This window comes from Gymnoscopelus microlampas, assembly GCF_963454915.1.
Source record: "Gymnoscopelus microlampas genome assembly, chromosome: 8".
Lineage (NCBI taxonomy): Eukaryota > Metazoa > Chordata > Actinopteri > Myctophiformes > Myctophidae > Gymnoscopelus > Gymnoscopelus microlampas.
The window spans coordinates 38,580,868-38,594,099 of NC_139945.1; the positions used below are offsets into that span (position 1 = coordinate 38,580,868).

The 13,232-nt window shown below is 41.3% G+C and overlaps 1 protein-coding gene across 1 annotated transcript in view; it reads left to right on the plus strand.

Annotated features, from left to right (window-relative positions):
- pde3a (phosphodiesterase 3A, cGMP-inhibited) overlaps positions 1-12,484 on the plus strand; it is a 76,876-nt gene extending 64,392 nt beyond the window's left edge. Inside the window, exons 5-16 of the mRNA XM_084064656.1 lie at positions 1,360-1,484; positions 1,843-2,089; positions 2,527-2,597; positions 2,908-3,104; positions 4,128-4,265; positions 5,112-5,223; positions 5,421-5,528; positions 7,863-8,062; positions 8,748-8,951; positions 9,549-9,710; positions 10,187-10,478; positions 11,872-12,484. Coding sequence (XP_083920782.1) covers positions 1,360-1,484; positions 1,843-2,089; positions 2,527-2,597; positions 2,908-3,104; positions 4,128-4,265; positions 5,112-5,223; positions 5,421-5,528; positions 7,863-8,062; positions 8,748-8,951; positions 9,549-9,710; positions 10,187-10,478; positions 11,872-12,188 — 2,173 coding nt within the window. The 3' untranslated portion in view covers positions 12,189-12,484. The remainder of the gene's footprint in view (positions 1-1,359; positions 1,485-1,842; positions 2,090-2,526; positions 2,598-2,907; positions 3,105-4,127; positions 4,266-5,111; positions 5,224-5,420; positions 5,529-7,862; positions 8,063-8,747; positions 8,952-9,548; positions 9,711-10,186; positions 10,479-11,871) is intronic.
- Positions 12,485-13,232: the final 748 nt, after the last annotated feature.

A 13,232-nucleotide genomic window follows, 5' to 3' on the forward strand; every position in this document is an offset into this window, starting at 1 on the left:
AGTACAAAATCGTAATTGAATTATTGAAAAATGACATTGACATTGATATTTCAATGATAAGATGATCCTTAATGGTCAAAACAATATCAGAAATGAATTCTAAATGTCAGAATTAGTTGAAATAGACTTATTGCACCTGTTTTTACTCCTAACAATGGCCAAGTTATGGCCAATGTCTTTGGAATAGCAAAATGACCTTGACCATGACCTTTCAAGGTCAAAATCACCCAAAAAGGTCATAACAATATCAAAAATGAATTCCACACACCCCAATTATTCAAAATGGAGGTATTACATTTGTTTATACATTCAGAAACAAAAAAGTTGGATTTTCATCATAGCTGATGGCGGCCATTTTTGATTTGGCCATTGCGCCATTCGTGCCACTCTGGCGAACAAGCACCTCCGGGATTTTTCATGTCTAGGGACCCACTGACTCAGTTCAGGTGAGAAATTCCCCTAACACCAAATTGCGAACAGGTCTACAGGCTAGGTACTGGACTATTAGGACCAGCCTACTTCTTGCCTTGGCAGATATCTCTGACTTCACATACATTTCTTGTGTCTCAACTTTGTTCCCTGGAACAATTTGAGTAGTGTGGTGTGGTCTGTATTAGCAACACATCGCTCTGTCATTTTCACCCCCTAATGCGTCACTATAGGACTACACAAACTGAAACGCACGTACTGGATCTTCAAATACTACTCGAATCAGGTGATTGGCCAGCTGCCTTGGTGCTTTACCTGGTAGCAGCGCTTATCTCTCGGCTTATTTTTTTCTCTCTCCGCACAGTTATTGTGAGGTTAGGGTTAGGGTTAGGGTTAGGTTTAGGTATATTTTTGTGAGGTTACAGTAGGATCAGGGTTAGGTTTAGGTATATTTTTGTGAGGTTAGGATCAGGTTTAGGTTTAGGCATAGTTTTGTCAACATGCGTCGCCATGGCGTCCCGTCATGTCAACACTTGACCTTTTCAGGGCTGTTGACAGAGTGGCAAAATGTGACGCCTTGGGAGTGAGAACGGGTTGGTATTAGGAAGAGCCGTTCTAGTAAAATTGTAAATAAATAAATAATTAGTTGAGCTATGAAGGTGAAGCAAGGCAAAGCTATTGTAATGAGCCTGTCTGTTTGTGTATGTCTGCGTATTATGTTTGTTTGATTGATTCAATGTCATTATGTCACTCTGTCTGCAAATATGTCCACCAGATGGTGCTTAAGAGGCACAACTATGTCGCCTTGTTGTGTTTGTTTCTTCCATTGCTGCCCAGTGTATTACTGAACTGAGCTTTGACCAAGTCTTTCAAACATTAAGTGTGTAATATAACAATGTTATTTTTTCTTCTTTTTTTATCTCCTTATAGTTTTTTACCCAGTGATTCATGGAACAACTCTGTAATGCTGACCATCTCCAAAAGCCGCTCCATGTCTGCCTCTTATACTGCTTCTGTCACCAACCACCTCTATAGCAAACCACTGGGAAGACCAGGTGTGTGTGTGTGTGTGTGTGTGTGTGTGTGTGTGTGTGTGTGTGTGTGTGTGTGTGTGTGTGTGTGTGTGTGTGTGTGTGTGTGTGTGTGTGTGTGTGTGTGTGTGTGTGTGTGTGTGTGTGTGTGTGTCTGTGTGTGTGTGTGTCTGTGTGCGTGCGTGTGTGCGTGCATGTGTAAGCATTTAATTAGGGTATAATAGGGTATAAGGAATAATAGGGGTTTGTGTTTGCACTATTCAAATGTGCACATACAAACTTTTATTCTAGTATCACTGTTATATCACCGGTATTATCTAGCAAAAGCACAACATTGTAGCATCTATTCAATCTGGGCCATTCTCTCTCTCTCTTCCTCCAGGTTTCCCCCCCTCCAACGTATCACCTCTGGGCTCTCCATGCCCTTCCCCTCCTAACCAGGGCACCCCAGTGTCCAGCCCTACCACCAAGACCTGTTCCGTTGAGTTCCCCGAGCCTGCAGATCCCCGGACAGACCGGGCCCCTGGCACTGTGGCCTCCAGGAGCCACCACAGAGCCTTAACTCACAGCCAGAGCGCCCCGAGCTCCGCCAACCCCCCTCACTGGTGCCCTCCACCACTCTGTGGCAGGTGAGCTGTGACCCCATCACACACACACGTAGACACACACGTTAGACGCAGAAAGATGAAAGCTGGAAGTATAGTTGAAAATGAAGCCCACACTACCCTTGACCAAACTTCCCTTCCATTTCCTTCAGACCTTTCTGCAGACGTTCAACAGGTTTAGAAGGGAAGGGAAATTGGAGAGAATGAAATAATCCTAATTTGAATGCAACATGTAATGTTGACATTATTTATCATTTACATTAAAAAAAATTGGAACACTGGTAAAACATTGGCATACAACATTGGATTGTTTAAATTAGTTTTTAAAGGACACCGTATACGGTAGTTATATATATATATATATATATATATATATATATATATATACATATATATAAAAAGTTAATCACTTTCTGGTGCTAGTATGCATGCATCATCCACTGCCTCTCTCTCGTTCTTAGCTGTGGCAGACCATTCAGCAACCAGCAAAACCATGGGGCCGAATCCATTGACAAAGCAGAGAGAATAACAGGTATGCAGCAAAACACTGTACAGGCTGTTCCAATTTCCATTATACAATGATGATGATTTATTAAATACAACTGCCAAGTTTCTCATTTGTTGATTTCCATTGTGTGATAGTGATTGCTAGTATAATAAAAAAAAAGGAATTGATATTTCAGTAATAGAAAGTCTGTACTTAATCCCGTAATTCACTCTGGTTTGTTGTCTTGTGAGATTTATGAATAGATAATGCTCTGCTTACTGTAAGTTTGGAAATGAGTGTTGGCTTAGATTGCTCAATTGCTATTTCTCAATTTCTCTCTGTGTCGTGTTGCTAGATGAGCGTGTAGTGGCCTCGTCAGACTACGACAGCACCTATGACAGCACTTATGAGACCAACCACAGTGACAGCAGTGACTTTGCACAGAATGAGGAGGAGGGGGAGGGGGGTAAGAAGCCCCCTGAAGCACGAGAAGAATGCAGGCAGTATCAGGCTGAAGGCATCGCTCTTCATCCTCTCCTCTCGACCCCAGAGGTAGGGAGGCAGAGGTGCTTCAGTGTGTTACATGTCAATCCAGAACCCAGGTTTAATTGTATTATTTAATACATTGGCTCTTGTTATGCAATGTCTAGGTTCCTCTGGCGTAATGGAATTGACCTGTAACCTGATTCATGCTAAAACCTACTGCATCCCTTGGCTAAACTGCTAACGCTAATGTTATCCGTCCTACTCTAGCATCCAGTTGTACTCAGACATAATTAACTTGGCATTTCCAAACATAGATATAAGGCATGAGCACCCACCATCTTCCCATGGGTACTTGAACTACTGTTTCAGAACTTGTTCTGCTGCTGCGCCGCTCTGTTGTTGGCATGCGCATGTATCATGCAGACTAAACGACACTACACAGTATAGGAGTACATCTTAAGGGCCATTCACATTGTCCTTCCATCCAGGGAGTCCCAGAATCCACTCGCTTAACAGTCACACTCCATAATCGTATTGCGCAATTTGCGCAGCTGCGTTCCTGTGTCCAAGCAGTCTCCCCACTGCTTCCGTGTCTCCCTGAATCATGTCCCATGTGGAAACTGATTTGTCATTATAACAGCTCCAGCAATCAAACTCATTGACGTCATAGGTGCTCCCTTAATCTTGTATTGGGAAATGCCAGAACACTAATCAACCGGATTGGAATCTCATACTCAGCTGTGATATATTGCCTTAATATCCTTAATATACCTAGCTAGGATATAGTCCAATATAAAGATTGGGCTGTAACAATTATGAGACCATGATCTCTACGAATGAGGTTACTCATTTAAAATGTTGTGAAGTTAAGAAGTTATTATTACAGTATGTGCATTGTTCAACTGTAGACCTTATGCTACCTTTTAAATACTTGTAATTAGAGTAGCTGTGACCATCAGGCAAACCAAAATATACATAATAAAATTTACTCTACAGTATGTAACCCATGTACATGTAACAGTATTCCTTCCTCATGTATATGAATGTCATGTGGGCATTGACCTCTGAACCTTGGTCTTTGACCCTTAGGATAAGCCCATCCTGGCTCCAGAGCCTCTGGTGATGTCCGAGCTAGAACCTCTGATGAGTCAGCTAACCAACTGGAACTTCCCCGTCTTCACTCTGATGGAGAAGGCCCACGGCAAAAGAGGATGCGTCCTTAGCCAGGTAAACCCTAGATCAGTGTTTCCCACACAGTGAGTTGAGACCTATTTTTGACATATAAAATATATACATACCGTAAATACCTGTATGTCAATAGAATTAAAATAATAATAATAATCATCAGATTAAAAAAAAAATATATAAATATTGATATGTAAACTGTATCACAAGAATACAAAATGTAAGCCTGTTTTGTGGTGGATTGTGTGGAGGCACCATGCTCTGATACGTAGCAGGTAGACAACACCACTACAGCTGCAACTGTACTGCAATACTCAACAAATCTTCTTGGTGGCTCTCAAATGTATATGGACACTAGATGGCCTTAATCTGCCATCTACTGGCAAAAGTCAATTAATACAACTACCAATTTGTTATTGTTTATTCTCTGGAAAAGCAATTGCGTGAATAATTTTTCCATCAATATAATTGCAAGTAGTGACTAACAGACCAACATGACCTTTGGACAATGTAACTAAATGTTGTAAATGAGAGACATGAACATTTTCTGTCAAAGACTTCCAAAGGTTCAAATGCAGCATGATACAGTATATAGGCTGCAAGCTGCACAACATTTATTATTTATTCAAAGTAATGTAGCACGATGGCTGTACTGCTCTTCAGGGTAAATGTCATCATGGTGTTTCTAAATATACTGTACCTTATAATAAGCCACCTGTCTTGGTACACTATAATGGTACACTGGACTTTGAAAGGCAAAGGCAGCCTACTGTGCATGTCTGCTCCCTATTTTCACAAGGTTCAAGTCAGTGAACTTCACATGAGCATGAGCTGAGACTAAAGACTTTCGCTCATAATAAACATTTGATGGTCCTTATTGTCTCTAAGGTTTCCTATAAGCTATTTGAGGACACAGGCCTGTTTGAGACCTTCAAAATTCCTGTCCAAGAGTTCATGAACTACTTCCACGCTCTGGAGAATGGATACAGGGAAATCCCATGTGAGTGTGACATCATCGTATGACAACACTCCTTTTGTTTATGCAGCATTTCAGATACTTCTATGATACCGTAAAAGTGCATGATCGCATTTCCTATTCCTACTTCCTTCATTTAGCGTGAATGTCATGCACATCATGGTGTGGTCATATTGCTCATTCAGTTGATTTTGTGTTGCCGACTGTGTTTCTCTCCCCAGACCACAATCGGATCCATGCCACTGACGTGCTGCATGCAGTGTGGTACCTCACCACTCAACCTGTGCCAGGCCTGCCCACACTGCTGACAGACCATGGCGCCAGTGTTGGTGAGGACTGATAACATACAGTATGTAGCCAGTCAGGCACTAGCCAGGGTTGCCATGTCCGCTTATTATTTATAAGCGACTTTGGGCTTGTTTTTCTGTTAAAACAAGTGCTGTTTATAAAGTGCAGTTGCTTATTTGGGCTTGCTTCCTAATGTTGTTTAAACCAGTGGTTCTCAAACATTTTCATGTCAAGGACCCCCAAATTAATATGTATTTGTCCCCACATCTAAAAATATTTTGTGCCAGGGACTCCCATACCAGATTTGTGTTGTTAAAATGTTTCCAAAATATATATGAAAATAGCAGATCTACAATATCGCAACACGTCACATTGCAACCCATTGTGAGCTTGTAGATCGTCTATTTTCAAATAGCCGATACAGTAGGTTTAAAGTGCTCTTGTGTTAGCCGCTTCTTTTGGGCTTGTTTTCATAGACTTATTTATTTTGCCAAATCTGGCAACCCTGGCACTAGCCCCAACTGTGAGCTCACCCTTTGCTGTAGCTCCAGGACTCACATAGCGTTGTAATCGCTGTACCCCTTCTGTCTTCTATTGATGCTATTTGACTGGCTCCAAGATGTGGTTACTATGCAAAATACTGTATCTTAGTCACTCGTCTTTTTGTTTCTTAGGTTAATCTTTCTTTACCACAAATGTTAAGAATGTAATTTAGAAAGCATGTTATTTAGACAGATGCTAGGTTCATTGTTTACCTGGTATCCTATAGCTTCAATGTACCAATTGTTACTTAGATAGCACATTGTTTGGACAGATGCTAGGTTGATTGTTTACCTTGTATCCTAGTTTCTTGAGGCACTGCATTCTATGTGATTATTTATCTTTTATCTATCTACATTTTGTCGCTCTGTATAAGAGGACTGGGGGAAGTTGTATTTTTGACCCCTTTTCCAGTGTTGTATAGCCAATTTGAAGGTATGACATGTTACTATGCATGTTTGTAGTAAAAGCAGGGTGGTGATATTTTGCTGTGAAACAACTGTTTCAATTAAATGTTTTAACAACCTGTGTTGAATTGCATACAGAAGCGTCCTCAAGGAGGAGTATGCTTCTGTGTTTATAATGGGAAATTCTGCATAGGCTGTCAAAAACATGAGCAAAGCAGTTGATTCACAGCAGAATATCATTTTACTACTGACTTTTTACTACAGACATTCAAATGGGACATGGCAATACCTTCAAATTTACCATTATGATGCTTGGTCACAAGGTTGGTCAAACATGTAACTTTTTGCCCGGCCTCCCCAGTCCCCAGTCCTGGATAAGATTCCAGGCCAGGCCAGCATATGTGTCGATGAAATGAAATTTGTCCCTGAGCAAGACTCTTAACCCCTAATTGCTCACATGTTCTCATTGGAAACAAGACCGCAAGGACTTTCATGAACGACCTGTTAAAAGGAATTATCCTTATCCTTACCATAGTGTCATCTGTGACCTATGGCTGTCTTATGTATGTCAGACTTGTCAATCTCTCTGGCTGTCTCTGTCTCTCTTTCTGTCTTTGTGTCTCTCTCTTGTCTGCTTACTATGTTGATCTCCATCGTGTGTTTTGATCATTCAAACCCTAAAGCTGTGAGCCAAGTTGAGTCGGTAACAAAACTTCTGAAACTTCTTTCCTATTTTTTTTATCCCTCTCCCCTGGGGGTTATGCAACATCTGTCAAAATGATGTGTATCTTCACTTGTATGTAATCAGTGTTTCAGAGTTGAGCTATGTTGGCTCTCTGTCCACATGCACCGTCTGAGAACACTGAGATTCTTTTTTTTTTCTTCTTCTTTACAATTCAAACAATTGTTCTTGTGATTTTATTTAGTTGTCTGTTTTGTATGAAGCTATTTTAAAGTAAGTAACCAACTAAATTATGTTGACAAAGCTGTGCCACTGTATACCTATTGTAATAGTTGATAGCAATTAATCCAGAATACTGTATATTCGGTCTATTTGATTTTCAGTGTTTGGTGTTTGTTTCTCTTAATTGACAAACAAGCAAACCTTGTTCATCTATGAAAACACAAAAAAAACATTCTAAACAAAATCCTGTATCATTCAACAGTACAGGATTTCAGCAAGCAGTGGGTGCAACTATGAAAATACAAACTGGAGTTTTTAATCACTTGAACCCCAGCATCCCTACTCTGGGGGGAACGGTCGCCAAAAATAGCCGATCTACTGTACAAGCTTGTAGATCGGCTATTTTTGGCAAAGAGATTTGGTGTAGATGGAAAAAAGTGGTCCAAATACAGTTGCAACTCGGGTCTGTTTTACTAAGAAAAGTGGGTTTAAGTTGTTAATTAGTGTTTGATCTCTGGCCATAGACTCTGAGAACGGCATTACCCCAGATACCTCGGGCTTCCTGACATCCAAGATGAGCTCGGAGGTGGAGGAGGGCTATGGCTGCCTGTCTGGCCTTATCCCTGCCTTGGAGCTGATGGCCCTGTATGTTGCAGCTGCCATGCATGATTATGACCACCCTGGAAGAACCAATGCCTTCTTGGTGGCCACCAGTGCTCCACAGGTATTTGTAGAGCTGGTACAGTTGCCTTGGCTAGAAGGAGTGCAGGGCGAGTGACTAAAGGAGTTCTTTGCTAAATTCAACATGATATGCTTTTTGAAAGGAACATTTTACCTTGGTTTAATTGCATTAAAAGCTGTGATATTTAGTAACATTTTGTAAGCAAAGTCCCTTAGTTGATTCTGTTATAGACGTGGATGGAAGGTGAGACAGAGCCATAACTGAACTGATGGTTAATGAATAGAAAATGATTATGTCATTTTTTTCAAGTGGACATATGGTGTTTTACAAAGATGTATTGTCCTTACAATGTGTTGTAAAAGTTTTTAGCTTCTCTCAGATTTATTTTCTCTGCATGCTCTGAGTATTTTTCAGCTGCAATGATAAACGATCTGTAGTAGCTGCTGAGGACACTGTTGAATATTCAATGAAGGCACTTTTGTTTTTCATCATTAAGCAGTTTGTTTAAACATAAACAAACTTCTCACAGTGGTGACAGTAGATTATCTGAGCTGCTCATTGTGGAGATTGGCACCTCCTGATCTTCTATCGAGGTGTACTGTATCTAGTGAAGGGTGCAGCATATTTAGCTTGCAGCTTCATCTCCCATGGATTTGGGCATGGACTTTCATGCTCTCATATCAATGAAATTCTGCTTTCTCTCCCTCTCCCTTGTCACCCCTTCCAGGCCGTTCTTTATAATGACCGTTCGGTGCTGGAGAATCACCATGCAGCTTCAGCCTGGAACCTCTTCATGTCTCGACCAGAGTATAACTTCCTGGCCAACTTGGAACATGTGGAGTTCAAACGCTTCCGCTTCCTTGTAATCGAGGCCATCCTGGCCACTGACCTTAAGAAACACTTTGACTTCCTGGCAGAATTCAATGCAAAGGTGAACATAGCCTAATGGCAGGGCTGTACATTTCATAGGCCGTATCAGCAAACAGTGGCAAGAGATAATGACCATCAAACCATCTGCCATCCATCAATCTTAGAAAAGATTACCAGCGCTCACTCCTCAGTGTGAATCACACTGAGGAAGGGCCGAAACGTCCATCTTGTCTACTGCTGGGGCTTATGACTGATTAAGTAAAACAAGAAATTCTAAAAGGATCAAAGTGAGTGCTGGTAATCTTTTCTAAGATACTATTTCTGCCAGAACCGTGCGCCCGATATAAGTGAACTGTGAACTATTTGTCTGATGAGTGCTCACCTCTCTCTTTTTCAATCAATCAATCTTGGCATCTTGACAAAGGTAGTACAGAGCCATTAGTTGATTCTCCTCTCACTGTATTTGTGTTCTTCTTAGCTCTTTTGCAGTATATGTATAGACATCCTGTATAAAGAATTATGTTGCCCTCAAAATCCTTTAAACCAGATTCATCCAAATTCAAGTCAACGTTTGGAGAACCCACAAATAGAGAATCCTTTACAGCCCATGACCTCATGTAGCTTTTCTCCACCCACCTCCCCCCGTATGCGTCTCCAGGTGGGTGATGAAGCTGTGTCTGGTATCGATTGGACCAATGAGAACGATCGGCTGCTGGTGTGCCAGATGTGCATCAAGCTGGCGGACATCAACGGTCCACTGAAGTGTAAGGAGCTGCACCTGAAGTGGACAGAAGGGATTGTCAATGAATTCTATGAGCAGGTGTGTGATCTTCATGCTGGGAAACTAAAATGTATGCCATGTATTTGTATTTTCTGTTTACTAAAGAGCTAGAGAGACGGGGAGACCCCCATTAATGAACAAATACTATAGCAATGTTTACTATCAGAATATAGAGCTTAATCACTTATTTTAACAAAATGATATCACTTACATCACCTTTAATATTCCCAAAAAAACATATATTGTGTGTATAAATTCATGCATATACATTATTTTATCTTATGCATTTGTACATTTTGCTGGCTTACCTACTGCTTTATTTTATCATTTTGATAGCATATTGTTTAGACTGATCCTAGGTTCTTGGTTTACCTGTGATCCTAGTTTACTGAGGCACTACACTGTCTCTCTGCATTTGATGTGTGTCTTTACCTTGCTTATTGTACAGTAAGTCGCTCTGGATAAAAGCGTCTGATAAATGCCTAAATTGTAAATTGTGTTTCTTACTGTTCCAGGGAGATGAAGAGGCGAGCTTGGGCCTTACCATCAGCCCATTCATGGACCGCTCAGCACCACAGTTGGCTAAGCTCCAAGAGTCTTTCATAACTCACCTCGTGGGACCCCTCTGCTCCTCCTACGATTCTGCTGCACTCCTGCCCGGACACTGGGTTGACCTCCCCGAGGGAGAAACCAAAGAGGAGGAGGAAGAGCTGGCGGAGGAGGAAGAGGAGGAAGGATCAGGAGCGACAGAGGAGGAAGACGAAGATACGGCGGAGGAAGATGCATCAACAAGTTCTGAGAACTCCCGTATGTGTGCACCTCACATTGATTCCTAATGAAAACTAAACTGTCTCACAGTCCTTCATGTTCACTGATTTCACGTTCAGCTACTCATGGCTATGTCAATTATAGCCAGTGTTCATTCTTATCTCATATCTTATAATTTTGTAGTGGCGAAAGGAAGACATCTACTAAGCTTTTACGAGATCAGTTTAGCGAATGAAAAGCATGTGTTTGAATCTAGAACTTTACAATTACCCATTAACTTGATGGGATCCAACAGCCCTTTAAGAAACTAAAAGGTTTTGGGTATTTTTATTTTTATTTTTATTTTTATTTTTATTTTTATTTTTATTTTTATTTTTATTTTTATTTTTATTTTTATTTTTATTTTTATTTTTATTTTTATTTTTATTTTTATTTTTATTGCAGATATACATTTTATCCACAAGTATTTATTTAGCGCTCTGCAGGAAAAGTCTTTTCACCTGCTGCTAATGTTCTGTACACAGATCAACATAGATCTAGGTACGGAATATCAGCAACAGGTGGACTTCACAGAATGGAAAGATGAGACAACCAAATTAATATTTTTGTGTTATTATTATATGATCCGAACCCATCCACTATTAATCAGAATGTCAATTCGTATGAAACTGCCAGATCAGTGTTTTATTTGGAAAAGCACACGCAATGATAATTATCTCACAAAGATATATGATATTTTCTTTGTATGATTACCTTTGAGCTAGTTTGATGAAAGGCATACTTTGCCATTATTTATTCAATTCCATTATTCAGCAAAAGCTAAGGTATGGCAAGGTTAGGGTTGCCAACTCCCAGAGATTAAAATAGGTTAGACCTATCCTGGGCGCCCGGCAAAGCCGCGCGGCCAAATTCTTTTCGGGGGTCAAACCCCCCAAAACCCCCGAAATGCATAGAAAACTATGCATTATACTGTACCTATAACACAATACAAACGCAATGGTCTTACACCTGCATTAGGCTACTATTCATTATTTATTTATTTTTCTGGAGCCAAGGTGTGGCACCTGCCATACCCAATTGACGCCCTTGCTCCATTGGATCCTCAAACTTTCTGCTAAACCGGCTAACTCCACCAAAGGAGGCTGGAGTTGGCTGGTTTTGAACAGACTCCACCCCCTTTTTGACCTCCAACCTCATTGTGAACTTGGAGGTCCAGCACTTGGAGGACTTGGAGAGATTTATAAATGAAACCAAATGGACCCCTTTTGGTCCATTTTGTCCCATTTGTATACTTTTGGAATTATGGGGGTCCGTGGCCTAATGCATAAAAACTGGCGGTCCTTGAAATTAAAAAGATTGAGAATCACTGGTCTATGCCATGAGTAAAAATGAGCATGGCCATAACCTATAGTTTCTAACTCCTGTCTCACAGAGCTGCAAGCAATAGTGAAGACAAGGAGGAGGAAGGCCTTCTGCCAGATCACCCAACATCTGCTGGAGAATCACGAGATGTGGAAACGAATCATAGAGGCAGAAACCCAGGAGCAAGCACAGAGGGAGGAGCCTACCTGCATCAGCTGCCCCAGCGATCCAATCACAGCCATTAATGAAGAGGAGGAGGAACCAGCCTGCAAAGAGGAGGAGCAAATAGATGGTGAAGAACAGGAAGAGGTACAGCAGCCTATAGAGGCAGAAGAAGTGATTCCTGAATCAGAGACTTCAGAGGAGAAAGTGGAAGAGCCAGAGTGATAAGATGACAAACTTTTATGTGTTTTTTTTCTTGAAACCAGGAAGCTCAGAATTATTTAAAAGAAAAAAAAAAGTGTTTGTTTCTTTCAATTTTAACTATTGATATGGTAGCCAGCACATCACTGACACAACACTGTAGAAAACGCTTTGGGTAATATGTGCCTAATGAAAACAGGGTCAGGGGATAGGGATGACATAATTCTGGGTGCACAGAGGAAGAAAGGTTGTGTTTGTTTTTATTCTGCGCCAGGTACACCAACCCCCACCCCCACCCCTTATCGAGGTTCTGCACTACAGACCATTAGAGCATTCAAGCAGTATCAATGTGGTGTCATTAGCTGATGTCATCAGCTGAAAGAGAGAGAGAGAGAGAGAGAGAGAGAGAGTGTGTGTGTGTGTGTGTGTGTGTGTGTGTGTGTGTGTGTGTGTGTGTGTGTGTGTGTGTGTGTGTGTGTGTGTGTGTGTGTGTGTGTGTGTGTGTGTGTGGTGGGGGGGGGGGGGGGGGGGTATGGCTTTGCAAGGATCCCCTGTGAGATAAAAGAAAATCTGTGTCCATTCCGCAGCAGCGCGACCTTGTGTACTTCAAGCGAATGGCGGCTGAGAAAGGGTCATATAGTGTACATGTACATGCATGCACAATGCACACACACACACACACACACACACACACACACACACACACACACACACACACACACAAATGAACGTGCAAAATGCATACTACTACTTACTTACACAAATCTACAGTAGAACAGTAGAAATACATTCCATGTAGGGACAGAATAGGACGTTTAACAAAGAACCCTGTGACTCGAAAAAGCTTTATTCTCACTCAAGGAAAAACAACATTGTGTGGGGGAGGTTTTGTGTCACAAAATGTTTGATCTATATGTTCTTCCTGTCTGCTCCTTATGTGTGTGTGTGTATGTGCGTGCGTGTGTGTGTGTGTGTGTGTGTGCACGCGCGCGTGTGTGTGTGTGTGTGTGTGTGTGTGTGTGTAATGCGGTCCAGTACACCTATCTGGTTCAAGACAACACAACTCAG